Here is a 15042-nt window from a genome sequence, read left to right on the forward strand (position 1 = left end):
GCCCTTTGAAAACATTTCTTGCACTTTTTTCCCTTTCTAATTAAAAAAAAAGGGAGTTGTGGCTCATGATCCCATGTAAGTCTCACAGCAAAATGATTTCTTTTCACCAGCCCTGCAACATGCCACAGCAATACTGAAACATGGATTGCCCAAAAACCAACTAAGGAACACACACATACATTCACAGAAGTATTGGATTGATGTAATGCACTCAGCAATTAATAACTCAACGGGTATTTTATTATGTTAGGTAACGTTGCTAGGCATGGTGATTGCTTAGGCTACGTGCCCCAGCATATAGCCTAACATACAGTTACAAACGTGAACATCAATACATCTGCCCATGCATGCATTGGAATAATGCTTTGTTTCATGTAGGGTTGTATTTGCTTGGTTTTTTCATGCTTTCAATCTCTGTGATAGGGCCGAAAGTTTGACCCCCAAAAAATAAATCATCAGGATTGTGTGGTTTTTTAGGGTCCTTTATGCTAGTACAGGGAAAAAGTTGTTTAGACCATTGAGTTTTAGTGCATAATGCGGATTTAAGCCTTTTTGCTGACAAAAACAACTGTGTGTTGCATATGAGCATAATGGAGATTTACTGAATGCAATTTTAATTTAAAAAAATGGTGCAATTGGGTTGTGATGTTTAAATTAGTTTGTCATTTGACTTACAGAAATATCAACTCCGCCTCCCCCTTCACCCTTCCCCTCCCCCTACAACTTCTCATTGTAGAGCATATCAGTGTATTATTGTAGTATAAAAATGTGAAACAGATAATGATTTAGATCAGAGAGTCAAGTCTCACTGTTGGGAGTGAATCTGTTACTACTACTAGTATTTTTTGTCAATATATAATCTAGTTCCAAAATTTTGTGCTGGAAATTCCTTTTCCCCTTTACATATTTGGCCTAGTACAATATGTTTTCTTGCTTTAAAATAAATAGCTTAGAATTTTAATATTAAATTTTCTGCTTTTATCGAAACATTTTCTCTTGACAGGAAGGAAAAACGAGTCTCACGAATAAGCTCCACACTGTCGAAAGAGTCTGCCAAACCATTCAAAATAAACTGGACGATGTAGCCTGCCTTGGTGAAAGAATTAAAAAGTTTGTGCTTGTGGAATTTATTTTGTCACTTCCCCCCTTTTTTCATATTGGATTTTCTTGTACATCCATCAGAATTTGCTTACGAATGAAGACAATTTATGTACAAAGAATAACAACATAAACAGTTTTTAAGGTTGTCAATATAGGCCCCAAATTATAGCACGCATTAATTGCTAGAAATTTTCAAAAAGTACTTTTCTGGAGGTCTTTACTCTCCAAATTGTTCTCAGACATTTTAAGGAACACACAAGATGACTGAATGTCTAAGTGAGGAAAATTTCCTCGAAGGTTGTAATAAAAACAGTTCAAGAATTTTGACCAAAGGTGACCATATTTGAATATCTAGCATATTTGGGGCCAATACAGCATACCTTTAAATTTCTGCTTTGTTTTGCATGAGAGATGAATGACTTGAATGGTAAGCAATTTAATAATCTGGATTCAATATTTCGTTTTTCTCCATCCGTATGTCACATTTCTCATCCTTTTTCAAGTAGATAACTGCTATCAACATTTTCATGACAGGAAGATCACTATGCAAGATAGAATCTTCAGTAGTCACATGTTAGGTCCATGTAATGGTTCTATTTAGTGTCTTGTCAATTTAGTATTCTATTGTTATCTATTGTCTGCTACCTAATTTTTCATCTATTGTCAGGTGATCTAAGTGTGTTATCTTTAATACTGTTACCATTCAAACTTGAAAAGAACAAAGAAACTTTTGGCAAGTATGGCATTCGTACTAGTGACTTCCAGATTAAAAAGCCTGTACTCCAGCAACTAAGCTATTGATCTCTTAGTTGATGGCGAATTTTAGCCGGTAATTTGTAGTCGGTGGCGAATGTAGTTGATGGCAAATGTAGTTGATGGCAAATTGATTTTGTTGCCAGGTGCCTTAATTCAGACCTAACAGTAATTACTGCAGTGGTTGTGATCTTAATTGTAAGAAAACCTGTTTATAGTTTTCCACAATACCTACAGTTGTTACAGATATGTGTATGTATTGATATACCATCCTTTCAGTTGTAGGATGTTATGTTTCCATTTACATTATGAGTTCAACCTGGTTAGCCCTTGCTTGGCTTATACCCGCAAAGAAACGACGATTTTCCGAGTATCACATGATCTACGAAGTAACCAAAGCTGTCTTCGTTATCATATTCCAACGGAAGTCACACTTACAATGTGAATTTATTGTGTTGACTTCCTCTGGACTAAGATAAGGAAGACAGCTTTGGTTACTTCGTAGATGATGTGATACTCTGAAAATCGCCGGTTTTTTGCCGGGTATAAACCAAGCGAGGGCTAACCGGATTGAACTCATAATAATTTATGGTATTTTTTTGGTGTTCTTTCTTTCAGTACATTCAACTTCACAGTGCCTTGGTTGACTTGGTTCGCCATTCTTGTCTTATCAGTGGCAGCTATCATTCTCTACCTTATTCCGGTCAGATACCTCATCTTAGCCTGGGGTAAGAATCATTCCCAAGTAATATTGACAATTTTTAACCCAGACATGTTGTTATGGCAATAATCAAAGCACAGAGTAACACTTTATTACCCTGGAGATAGTTTTATCATTGGGAATGGCTGGTGATTACATTTAAGTCCCCCTAAAAACGGAGGTGGACCTTGTGGTCTTTACCCTGACCAAGGTGGTGAACTATGAGGTGAGACTTAAGATGGGTTGCCAGTGGGTCATGGGTTCTGAGCTGGGTCGCAGGAAAATTTGGTTAATAATAAATAATGTTTTCAATGGATTCTGGACATAAACTTCCTCATTTTCAGACAAAGTTTTGATAAATGTGTGTGTGTGTTGTTGTTTACTCACTTTCAGTCAATATGCCATCAATTGCAATCAAATCAGTAAATGTGCTGTTTTTCAGCATCAATCTCATGAAGGGGGTTTATTGGTATTAGGCCTTAGAAATTAGGCAGGATCAGAACAAAGATCCCTATTAGGAAAAAATCTATTATTTACTCTCTCTTTCTATCATGTATATATTGTTGCATATGGTTTCAAGTTCCATGCACTTGTCAATGAAACTGACAGCTAAATTCCTCTTTAAATTTTCTGAAGTGATTTGTTTTTTTCTGCTGTTTCTTTGTAGGGATCAACAAATTCACCAAGAAGCTACGGAAGCCTCACGCCATTCCAAACAATGAGCTGCTGGACTTTCTCTCAAGAGTGCCTTCCGATGCACAGCTGGTAAGACCGCTACTTGTTCTTGAAAGGTTTTGACATTTTTTCCAAGAAAATATCTCCCCAAAGTTTAAAATCTGTGTGCTTTTGATTCTTGAACCCTGACTTATCACCCCTTTAATATCGCCTGTCGACAACACTTGACCGGAAACAACTTTTATTTTACCAACGTTTGATTCGGCACGTCGTCAGTTTTTCTCATTCTCAACTAAAACGAACGATGCAAAAGAGCAGAGAGATTTTTGGCTAGAAGAGAAATTCATAAGCAGTGCCATCTGGTCTTACAATCTCTGCACGTTACCAACTGAGCTGTCCAGCTCTTTGTTAGGGGCGATCCTCATTACTTTGAAGGGGATACAGCTCAGAAAGCGCCGTGACTTCTAGTTAACGTGTAATTTCCGAGTCACTTTCTCGTTGGCTTTCAATCCTGTGAGAAATGATAATAGACCAAGATATGAAGAACTACGGTTTATTCAAATGAGAACTATGTTTAGAGACGGTTCACGATTAAAGCAAACACTGATTGTGTGGTTGGCAACTTTTAATACTGAAATTCTTTGTTAAATAATGAAACCCAGGTAGAAGACAAACTAAACTGGTCCGAAAAGAAGGTCATATGGATTCGAGAATTCAGGCAGTTACAAGTTACTTTTGACCGAATATTCTCTACCCTATCACTCCCCCTTTCCTTTTTTCATTTCAGAAAATGTGGCAGGAGTTAAGACCGGAGCTGGCCCGTGTCGATACGCCAAAGAAGAGGAAGTGACCCCCCCCATCACCAAGAGGAAACGTTGAGGAACTTCTGTATCTGCAATGTTAATGCATGTCTCCAACATCTCAAGCATGTGTTATGTAACCTATAACCTTATGAGTCAAAAAGTTCAAATGGCAGTTGTGGAACTGATGAATATGCAATAATATTAATTTTAATAGATAATAATGATAATAGTAACTTCAACAATTAACTACATCAACCAATTCGTGGTTAATCCACTGTAGCATAAACTGGGTCGTTTGTTATCTTTACCGAAAACTATTTAACCTTTTTTTTTATATATATTGTAAACACACATTAAAAATCTGTGAGATCAGTTGAGTATAATAAAGATGGAATTCCAATCCATTATGGATATTGAAATTTAAAGGAGATGAGAGAAGAAGCAAGTTCAAACAAAAAACCATGTCTTTCCACGATGGGGTCGCTGAAACCTCGTTTGTTACTTTTTCAACAAAGAATTCCAACAGTGTACATCTGTCATTGTACGTTTAAGGAAAACTCTTCTTCAGGTATGAAATTATTTTCAACTATCTGGGTGAACTCGATTGTCGATTTGCGTTTGTTTATTGAAGCGATAGAAATCCCAATTTCCCTTCCCTTTACATCAACATAATACAGGTCGGAAGCAATGGCAACTATCTCTTTATATACGAGGTTGCAGGGACTTGCAATTTATTGTCCAACGTTTTAGTGTCTCATTTTCTTTACCTATTTTCAGTCATGAAAAGTTGAAGGCTTCCATTTGTTGAGATAAATTTTGTTGCCCTAGCAATATCTGGCGATTCAATGTTTGATATTGAAATAAGAAAGGTTATACTCCCCTGGTGATATCACAGGGGTGTCCTAGTTACCCCTCGTGATATCACAAGGGTGTCCTAGCTACCCCTGGTGATATCATAGGGGTATCCTAGTTATCCCTGGTGATATCACAGCTAGGGGTGTCCTAGCTACCCCTGATGATTTCACAGGGGTGTCCTAGCTACCCCTTGGTGATATCACATGGGTGTCCTAGCTACCTGGTGATATCACATGGATGTCCTAGCTACCCCTGGTGATATCACAGGGGTGTCCTAGCTCCCCTGGTGATATCACATGGGTGTCCTAGCTACCCTTGGTAATATCACAGAGGTGTCCTAGATACCTGGTGATATCACATGGGTGTCCTGGCTACCCCTGGTGATATCACATTGGTGTCCTAGCTACCCCTTGTTTTCTTTGTTTCTTCGTTCTCCCATCTCATTAGATGCCGACTGTCCTGTGTTCTGTTTGTAACTTAGCATGTTGCAATGCACACAAGAATGTTTGGATTTTATAGTATTCAAACAGATAACAGAGAGGGTGGGGGATGGGGGTGGGGTGGGTTAGCTTACCAGCCAGTTGAGTAATTTATACACGGAGATATCTTAGGATAACAAGGTATGTCCTATAGCAGGTAAGGTGATCTTCAATAGCTTTAATACTGATAGATAACTTTGTATTGTTACAGGCCTATAGCAACCAAGTCTTATTTCAATTCTACTGTTTCTCTGTGTGAAATTGTAATATCTAAATGTATTCTGCGATTGGAGGGCAATGGTAAATCAATAGCACAATAGCAGTATGCATGTATGGATGTCTGGTCACCTTGTATGACAACAATTAGCTAAATGCATTCATAGTTAGGGTCTTCTTCTTTTTTTTTAACCTTTGTTAAAATCATTTTTCATTCTGTTTTGGTAAGGTACTGTTTGTGATGGATCATGTCAATCAGCAATTATATTTATTTATTCCTCCATAATTTATCTATAATTTATCTGAAGTAACTCCAACATTTCGTTTTGAATAGTATTCACCGGAAGTCTCTTAATACTTCCATGTAGCTTGTTTTCTTACTTTCAGTCAGTAATGGTGCTGTAAATTCATGATCGTACAATGATCGGTGCATGTGCCTGTGATAAACCTATAGTCTCATTGCATGATTTATCTGGTAAAGCCTCAGAGCTGTTACATTTAACGAATTAATCTAGGCAGATAAGAAAATCATTTTGAATCCCTGGGCAGCCTTTTATCGCTTTCCAAAGGATTTTTTGGAATTTTCATGATCAAGATTTATGATTCTTCTGTGACTGGGAAGAGTATTTTGAACCGACGACATCATCAGTTTCTGCTTTGATCATTATATGCTGAGTCATTTTACCTATTGGAAGGAATTTTGCTGATATATATATGTATATATAGATATATATATATATATATACATATCTGGCATACCACTTGCTACACATTAATATTTTTGTAGTTGTATATATGTATATATATATATATATATATATATATATATATATATATATATATATGTATATATAGATGTATAGATATATATTTATATATATATATATATAGATATATATATAGATATATGTAGATATATATATATAGATATATGTAAATATATATATATATATAGATATATATATATTTATATATATAGATAAAGATATATATGTAGATATATGTATAGATATATGTTGTATATATATATATATATATATATATATATATATATACGTGTGTGTAAAACATAATATATAAATATGTATCATCCTTCATAGGAGAGATGTGTTTAAGTTTGTAGTTTACGTTTCCTTGCCAATAGGAAAGTACTTGTAGCCTGATTTTTTGCCCGGGAAGTGACGTCATGTATTTCATCTGTTTGTCTTATTTCTCTGTGAATTGAAGGTAAAGTCGAGTAATCTAAGTAACCACAACAAAAACATGTTACATGTATGTGCTAAAAATACTCAAAGGGTGCATCATTGTTATTTCAAGGACTTGTCATTCTGAGAGACTTCCCCCTCCTCCTTCCCCCCCCCCCACAAAAAAAATGCAATTGTAGGCAGAACTTCTTCCTGGCACGATCATGTGTAGATTTTTTATTCTTTACCTTGGACAACAAACTATTCCTGAAATCCACAGTAATTTTTTTTTTTTTTTTTTTTTTTCAAGCACCATAGGGTGATGAAATGAATACATAGCAAATTTTTCCATTGTTGAAATTTTTTAGATTCCATTGTAATTTTGAAGTAGTGTGTCTTCCGATGCAATTGTATCTTGCTCACCATTTGTAAGCTTACATGACACCTGCAATGCACTTGCTGGTAAAGTAAAGCATGGTTACAAACTCAAATTATGTGTTAGTGTGTAATAAGTTTCGGTCCATTCTATTCTTGGTGTTTGGATTTTCAAACATTTTGTCCATCAATATTTCATGTGGAGAAAGTGAATAAAGATAAATGGGAAAGGAAGATATCGTGTTGGAAGCAAAGCAATCTTCAGATTTACGATTCTTGGCAACTAGTAGTGTTGTAATGAGTTCATAGAACCAGAGTCTCTGAAACTCAAAACTGAATCGAACAGGTTTGTGAAGTTTTTCCGATGGAGATCAGACAGTGACAGTGATTGGAGTCAATGCTGCGACTCCACTCAGTAAAATTACTGGTAATCATTCAACTTGACCTGCAACGAGGAGACTACTCACGATATTAACTTATGCAACTAATATTATAATATACTTTGATACTTTATGTTATATATGATATATATGAAAGAAAAATAAATGCACTTGTCTACTAAATCAAGAATATTCCACAATTCCAACAAGTTACCAGGTTTGCGCATTATCAAGTTCAAAATTGGCTGTTTTTTGCAGACGATCAAGTTCCTTATATAAACTTATCTAAATTAGGATTGAAGTATTTCAAGTTGCACCTTAAAGTACAGATGAGATTCTAATTTTGCACCTACAAACTTTGCTTGAATGTACTAATCTCTATATTGGGGTCTAATAAAGTGAAAAAGAAGATTGTTCGGTTGGTAATGGAAGAAAAAGAGAGAAGGAAATCACGTTTCTCAGGTATCGCATTTTCATCCACACATAGTTGGCAACAGAAAGGTGTCTTCTTGTATCCATCAGTCATAAAAAATAGTGTTCATTCATACTTAGTAAAGATTCCTAAATCCTATTGGTCCATTCAGGTCAGCTGACCATGGATAATCCTGTGAGTAACGCACGGTAAAATTACGGGGCATCACTTTAATAAATCTTTGGTTATATGTAACCAAAAATGATTTGTTTTATGATTTTTCCCCCACACAAATGGTAGTGTATGAATGAACGGGGTTAATCAACGGTCTAGCGTGCGTTACTCACATGATTAATGCACTCCGGGTGTTAATGCTATCGCTGGATGCACTCGGGCTCCGCCCTCGTGCATCGCTTGCATTATCCCCCGATCGTGCATTAATCCTGTGAGTAACGCACGCTAGACCGTTGATTAACCCCTTATATATCTCAATGAGGAGTTACCGTACTTTGTGGATGTTCATACTGATATCTTGAAAAAGTTCTCGATTTCAATTTCAATTTGCCAACAAATTAAGATCTTTCTTTAATACTAAGTCATAGCTGCCCCCTCCCCCTCACTCTAATAGGAACCTTTATAGTATTTTTGGCCGGGAGACAAGTAGAGGCAGGTTGAGACAGGTAGATGCTGAAATTAGTACTCCCAGAAATTAAGAAAACATTGATCAGTTAAAATTACGGAATGCACAAATAAGATAACATGCTTACTTCTTTCACTTTGTACCTTGTTTTGAGTTTTAATGCCCAAAGAAGAGCAGATATGGGGGCCCCTGGGCTTCCGCCATAAATCTGCCTCTGAGTTACTTCGTACTAGATGATATTTCTAGGTACAGAAATTCTGTTTGCAAAAAGCTGTTGTGATTTTTGTAATCAGAATTTCTAATTTACATGGCTAACAATAAACATGACAGTTTCTACATTGTTTTACCAAACACTGCTCATATGAAATGTTATTTTTGAATCCTCCGGTGAAGGTTATTTTGAAGGTTGCTGTTTTGAATTCCTGCACTGGAAGTTGTCATAAATTCAGAAACAGTGTCACTTGTTGTCCCATTAATTGATCCCGGTTGCCTCCTAAATAGTTATGGCCTGTTGATTATTTTCCCCCTTCAAAAGTAAGAACAACAACCATCATCATTGTCATCATCATCATAATAAACTAATCTCCATTACTAAAAGATAGTCCGATTTCTTTCTCAACTTTGTTGGGTGTTATACTCAGTTTTGCAAGACAAAATTCACCTTTCCTTAGTTGCTGCATTATCATGTAGTACATGTCCAACATTCAGAAAAAATGTTGTCACCCTTTTGGCAAACTTAACTTGGAGGAAGTTCTAGTCTAGTGTCCTTCTCTTGGTAAATGATCAATAACTGGTTTTGCTGGAACAAAGTCTGGTTGATGTTTTAAAACTTGAGATGTAATGTTGCAAGTCTAATGTTAGTACACACATATATCTATTCCTAATCGTCTCGTCTGTAATGATTTTTGCATGTCAGTGCAAAGGTGCCTATGGGGTTTTGTTTTTTTCTTTCTTTCTTCTTCGATTCAAGAGTTATTTTAGATGTATTTATATATTTTATCCATTTATTGTAATATTAATAGTTTTTATCCTTAATTCTTTTGCATATTGGATACATAAAGAGTACTATTATCTTTCTTTCCGTGTGGAATCTGCTCAACTATAGGAGCAGATGATCATTCTGTATAAACTTGCACTTTGAGACAATGTCAACAAGTAAATACTGGAAATAAAGTTTATCGCCTCAAGTTTCCTCTCTTCTGGTTCAAATCTATAATGATTTTACTCTCCAACAAACGACAAGAAATCCTGGTTCATTCCCTAAATTTTAGTGCCATGAAAATTTTGTTGCGTATGATCCAAACACAAGTGCCTCTTATCTTGAGGATCTTGTTTGATAAAATTCAGGGTACAAACCAAACTTTGGCTTTTACAGTACTTCTGTCGATCCAAATAGAATTAAGCAGTATTGTGAAATAGTGAAACTTCTGGTCTTTAGAAAATATCAAGTATGTCCATGTTTGAAATGGCTAAATGTAACCCTTATTGTAGATATTATATTTCAGGTCCTCAGGGGAGATGAGCTTTACTCTAACCGAGTATACCCTTTAATGTTAAATAAATAAATTGTTGAATATTTAGGCAATCCAGTGATCAAGGTCACCTTGTGGAACTTTCGTTTTAAAGGCATTGAAGACTCGCCTCAAACCGCGTGCGGCCATCTGAAAAAGTTAACTTTCTGTTGCTTGCAAGTGACGTTTTCTTTGTGTCGCTACAAAATGCAGACAGTAATGAAACGTGATACTTTGTTATCTTTAGCTGGACCTGAGATGTCCATCGCTGTATCGTTAGTATACTGTGCTGTGGGTATTGACCGCAGCTGTATGTAGTGACTGTACACTAGTGTCTAATTACCGATGGTAGCAAGCTGTGTGTGTATATTTTCTGGGATCGATGGTGGTGTCTAACACTTCTGTTACCTCATTTGAAACTAGGTCAGATTACCGGCATTAGACGTTTCTATTTGCGCGAGTCTTCACACCCTTTAAGAATAGTTCATAAATATGGATTCCTGCATCCTCCCATCCACATTTCGGACCAATTTGTCAACTAATCTCACGTCACTCTTTAAGGATTTGTGACAGCATGAGCAGAATGAATATCCTGTATGAGTATGACACCTAGCTGCTGCATCATATGTTCATAACACCTCAATGTGTGGCTCATTGGTTGTTGTCTGAAACTATGGCAATTCCTTGCAGTCACTTCATTATTTTGTGGTAGAGTGGAGGAGGGATGGTCAAATAAGGTCACCAGATAGCATATTTATTTCAAGGTCATCGGAAGAGTGCTTAAATTTAGCATGCAAAAGTACTTCTCTGGATGTTATGAACCTCCCAATTTATTCTCAGACTTTAAAGGAATAAAAACTTAACACCATACAATGTCATTGATATCGAAAAACTTGGAATTTTAAACATGAGCGATCATTATTTGACTTCCTTACATATCTGGGGAAATACTGATAACCCTTGTATGGATATGATTTGACAACTAAAACTGCTAGATAACCGTAAACATGGTCACAACACTTTAACCTTATGGCATACCTTAAGGTTTTCCCTTCACACTTATGGAATATATATTTCCAATTTTCCATACACTTTGGCACATAACTGTACCACCTATATTTTTTCTTTGGTTTAAAGGAACTAGGTTCAGTTTTAGTATTTTGAACATTTCAGAAACAGAAATAGGTACTGCTTGACAACACGAAGGTCAACCAGTGGAGTTTCTTTTCACACTTTTGGTTGCATAGGTTTCAGTTACAGTGGTCTGATACTGTATCCAGTGAAAAATTTGCCATCGTAAATTGGCTCAGACTGTGTTATATACTGAGAGAGCCTATCAGAGATCATACTTCCAATCAGTTCAAAGGCTTTCATTATGTATAAATCCTAGCAATAACAACTCGCCATCATTACCTTGTGAACACTAGACCAGAGTTTCAGCTTCCTGTATTAAGTACTCACTTCACAGAGTTGTTGAATATTCATGTTGCTCTGACCAATCTTGCTGGCAGGTAATTCTCTGTTCAGTCTATTTCTTGGCACTGATCATTCTCCTTTTCATAAATATGGTGGGATGGGGAGCCAGGTAAGGACCTGGGGTCAAGCCCCTCTCCCTGTAGTCTTCATTTTTTTCTTTAATTATATATGGAATTGAGAATACACTTTTCTTCTTCCCAAATATTCCTGAGCACTGCCCCACCACCCCCCCAAGGACCCACCCCCCCCATGGACCCTATTCAATTGTACTTCTGTCCAACTATAGTTCTTTGTTCATCTTCTTTATAAGTATGTTTCTATTTAAACAATAGAATACAGGAAGAGAAGACAAAAGAGATTTGATTTTCTTTTTTCTTTAACTGGTTTTAATTCTGTGAAGCTATGATTACAGGTATGTTAAGAACAATCATGTTTACTTAGCAGCAGCGGCTGCAGCTTGAGCCTGGGCTTGGGCTGCCTTTCTTTGAGCGGCCAGAACACCGACCATCTCTTCCCTCTTCTTCTTGCCTCTGGTCAAGGTACCCAGCTACATGAGAGAGAGAAAAAAGACATTTGATGATAAGACATTCATGTTCATAAAAGTCTACTGGCAGAAAAATGCCTGTAACATTTATTTTTACTGGCAAAAAGCAGTATTTAGCAAATAAATAGCCTGAATTTTGAGGCCGACAACAATGGACTTGTCAATGTGTTACAGCTTTCGTTTTGTCGCTGTTTTCACATAATTGCACATCGACAAGACCTTGACGTTTGCTTTAGAGCAAAGAAGATCTTTCTAAAGCCTGAATCAAAATAAAATAAGATAAGAAGCAATGACAGTCTGAGTTTAATCGGTCCTGGTGACACTACTTGGTAGCGAGAGACCGTTAAAGAGTTTCTTTTGGTTAGCCAAACCGGTGCAACTTGCTTTACTTCTCTAAGAAGAACCTACTTCAGCACAAGCCTTGCACAGTGCATAAAACATGTTTATTTAATATTTCCTTCTAAGACATCTCTTATCAAACAAGTAGAAGGCAACTCTTATTTATGCAACATCTTGAAATAAAATGGAATGCTAGCAACATAATCCTCTGCAATAAACCATTCATAAAATAACAAGTTAAATCCAGGAGCGACAAGAGCTAGGGTCGGCTCCCCCCCTCCGGAGAAAGCATTTATCTCTGTCCCCCCTATTCGCTTTCCATGTTGCAACTTTTCCCGGCCTTGCTGTAACCACACAAGCCTAAACATAAAAAGCACTAATAGCTCCCTAAATGAAACAACACTTACCCTCTTCTTGCAAAACCTAAGGGCTTTCTTGTCTTTGCTGATCTTTAACAATTCCATGCACCTCCTCTCATACGGTGAGAATCCGACCACCTCTCTGACAAGATCACGCACAAACTTGTTACGCTTGTTTATCTGAGGGCAGAATAATCGAACAGTGAAATTTACTTTATTATCTGCAACACCAAAACTCATAACTGTATTTCATTATTTCCCTTTCAAGACTGATATGAAGTTCTAAACTAAGAAATCCTCAAAGCCAGCAAGATGATTAGGGGACTGTAGGAACATGATTTTAAGTTTTTAAATCTTCAGACAAAGATACATTAATTCCTCCAGATACCAAACCAGTCAATAGATAAAACAAGTGACCTGTTCAGTACTTGAAAGCCAGACAAGGTTAGCAAAAGTTTGTAACTGGTGTTTATTATACTGGCCCTGGAAGTAAGCCCTAAGAGGTTTCATGATTGCTAAGATGCATATTTTTGAAGCTTTACCAAGGTTTGGGTTTGCTCAGTTGGGTGCTTACTGTTTAACCTGCTAATGCTGATAAAATAGAATTCATTTGTTAACACAAAAACTTTTTGACCCAGATGGAGAATTTTTCTAAACGCAGATGTTATTGTAACACCCTCTCCCGAGAGAATACAATCAATTGCTCTACCCATTTTTCTTGTTGCAATTTACTTTCATATTGCAAAAAGAACAGTAAATAGGAGAAACCAAAGTCAACAAATGATGGTTTGAAGCTCTATCATTGTTTTTTTCCAGTATTTGCAATTCAAATTTTGACCAGTTTCCAATCCAAGCTTACCTGGAAGGTAGGCTCTTTTTTCATTTCTTAGCTTAAAGCTGTTTGTTTTTCCTTCCTTCCTTTTAGTTTTTGTCTTTCCATTGTCCCATTTTTGTTTATGCTGAGCGGTCACATGCATGATTTTGGGACAAGCCAAATAACTTGCGGAAAGCTCATTTCCAAAAGCAATTCAATTTCTACCTTTAGCTCTAGACAAGCTAACTCTGAAGCTTTTAACAACTACTTCAGATTGGGAAACCATCAAAATTTGGACAAAAACCTCACCAATATTTTAGTCAGTCAGGGCTGCAACCCAAACACAGTGAGACACTAGAAAGTTAGGTTAACGTGAGCCACCCAGATTTTCTGAAGTTGCCTTGCATGAAACCACTACAAAGAGTTGAAATGATATAGCTTATCTGACAAACTAACAACTCACCCCTTGTCGGCCTTTCTTGGTTTCAATCTTTGTGACTCTGTGGCCTTTCTCAAGGCCCACACACATCTCATGTTTGATAGCCATTCTGTCAAAATAAGTATAACATCATTACTCCCAATCTTTTCGATAAGTTCTGTGCTCTTGCTCGTTTGCTTAATTGGGCCAAGCCTTGGCCTACCTGAAATTTCATTTTACACAAACAGCCATGTTGTTGGTCACTTTGTGAGTTAAGCAAATAAAAAGTGGCACTTTTGTCAGTAATAGAAACAAGTGACCAAGTTTAAGCAGCCTATTTCCATTGGCCTACTGATTAGATCAATGGATTGAGTCATACCATAATAAACATCTTATCCATTAATGTCTCCTTAATAGAACTGGAAAAGAGTAATGAAATTGATGGCTATAAGTAGAATGAGAGTTGTTCTGTGTTATACTGTTGCAATGATAAACATTGTAGTTGCAGTGTTTCAAAATCACATTCTCAAACAACTGAAATCTGCAAAAAGCCTTGGCGAAAATGGCTACAGTTGCTACATTATGTAGCACTCTTATGGATTATTTCACCCTTTCACCCAATTATACAGTAAAATTCAATGCATGCACGCAGCTAGGGAAACTTCCCCTTGCTTAATGCAGTTTGACTCTGGAACTTCACACATTCAAAATAGCCTATAATTCATTCCATTTCTGGCGTATCTGATCAAACCACACAATGAAATCACTTATTTTTCTAATACTAGGCCTGATCCTACACATTGTTGAAGGCCAAAACTAACTTAAATACAGTGCAACATCAGTGATATGCATCCAGCACTTAGGCTCAGTCATAGTACCACAAACTTGGGAAGTTAGGTAGGCCTAAGTTATACATTAGCCTACCATCCTAGGCTACAAATACATATAGGGATAGGCTAGGGTAAGATTTCTAGCCTAGAGAAAATAAACTCCTTCATCATATAAGTA

The 15042-nt window shown here is 36.6% G+C and overlaps 2 protein-coding genes and 1 long non-coding RNA gene across 9 annotated transcripts in view; 1 reads left to right on the forward strand and 2 right to left on the reverse strand.

Moving 5' to 3' along the window:
- LOC139978389 (multiple C2 and transmembrane domain-containing protein 1-like) overlaps window positions 1-9746 on the forward strand; it is a 143437-nt gene extending 133691 nt beyond the window's left edge. For all 7 annotated transcript variants that reach the window (XM_071988592.1, XM_071988591.1, XM_071988588.1 and 4 more), the window contains 4 exons: window positions 1004-1110; window positions 2473-2582; window positions 3222-3319; window positions 4017-9746. In XM_071988592.1, coding sequence (XP_071844693.1) covers window positions 1004-1110; window positions 2473-2582; window positions 3222-3319; window positions 4017-4079 — 378 coding nt within the window. In that variant the 3' untranslated portion in view covers window positions 4080-9746. The remainder of the gene's footprint in view (window positions 1-1003; window positions 1111-2472; window positions 2583-3221; window positions 3320-4016) is intronic.
- Window positions 4298-11812, reverse strand: LOC139978393 (uncharacterized). Its single transcript, XR_011796955.1, has 2 exons — window positions 5138-11812; window positions 4298-5107 (listed from the first exon to the last, which is right to left on the reverse strand). It is a non-coding gene; the product is annotated as an uncharacterized lncRNA (long non-coding RNA).
- Window positions 11813-11918: 106 nt separating this feature from the next.
- On the reverse strand, window positions 11919-14238 carry LOC139978392 (large ribosomal subunit protein eL36-like). Its single transcript, XM_071988598.1, has 3 exons — window positions 14080-14238; window positions 12851-12982; window positions 11919-12107 (listed from the first exon to the last, which is right to left on the reverse strand). The coding sequence occupies exons 1-3, from the start codon at window positions 14161-14163 to the stop codon at window positions 11994-11996; spliced, it is 330 nt and encodes a 109-aa protein (XP_071844699.1). The 5' UTR covers window positions 14164-14238; the 3' UTR covers window positions 11919-11993.
- Window positions 14239-15042: the final 804 nt, after the last annotated feature.

The sequence above is a fragment of the Apostichopus japonicus genome, chromosome 13 (genome assembly GCF_037975245.1).
Source record: "Apostichopus japonicus isolate 1M-3 chromosome 13, ASM3797524v1, whole genome shotgun sequence".
Classification (NCBI taxonomy): Eukaryota; Metazoa; Echinodermata; class Holothuroidea; order Aspidochirotida; family Stichopodidae; genus Apostichopus; species Apostichopus japonicus.

What these genes read in the sequence shown, in the direction of transcription:
- LOC139978392 (XM_071988598.1), bottom strand. Translation starts at nt 14,163, where the DNA reads ATGGCTATCAAACATGAGATGTGTGTGGGCCTTGAGAAAGGCCACAGA. An exon ending in CCAAGAAAGGCCGACAAGGG is followed by an intron (nt 12,983 to 14,079) that starts GTGAGTTGTTAG and finishes TTCTGCCCTCAG; the next exon opens with ATAAACAAGCGTAACAAGTT. An exon ending in TTAGGTTTTGCAAGAAGAGG is followed by an intron (nt 12,108 to 12,850) that starts GTAAGTGTTGTT and finishes TCTCTCATGTAG; the next exon opens with CTGGGTACCTTGACCAGAGG.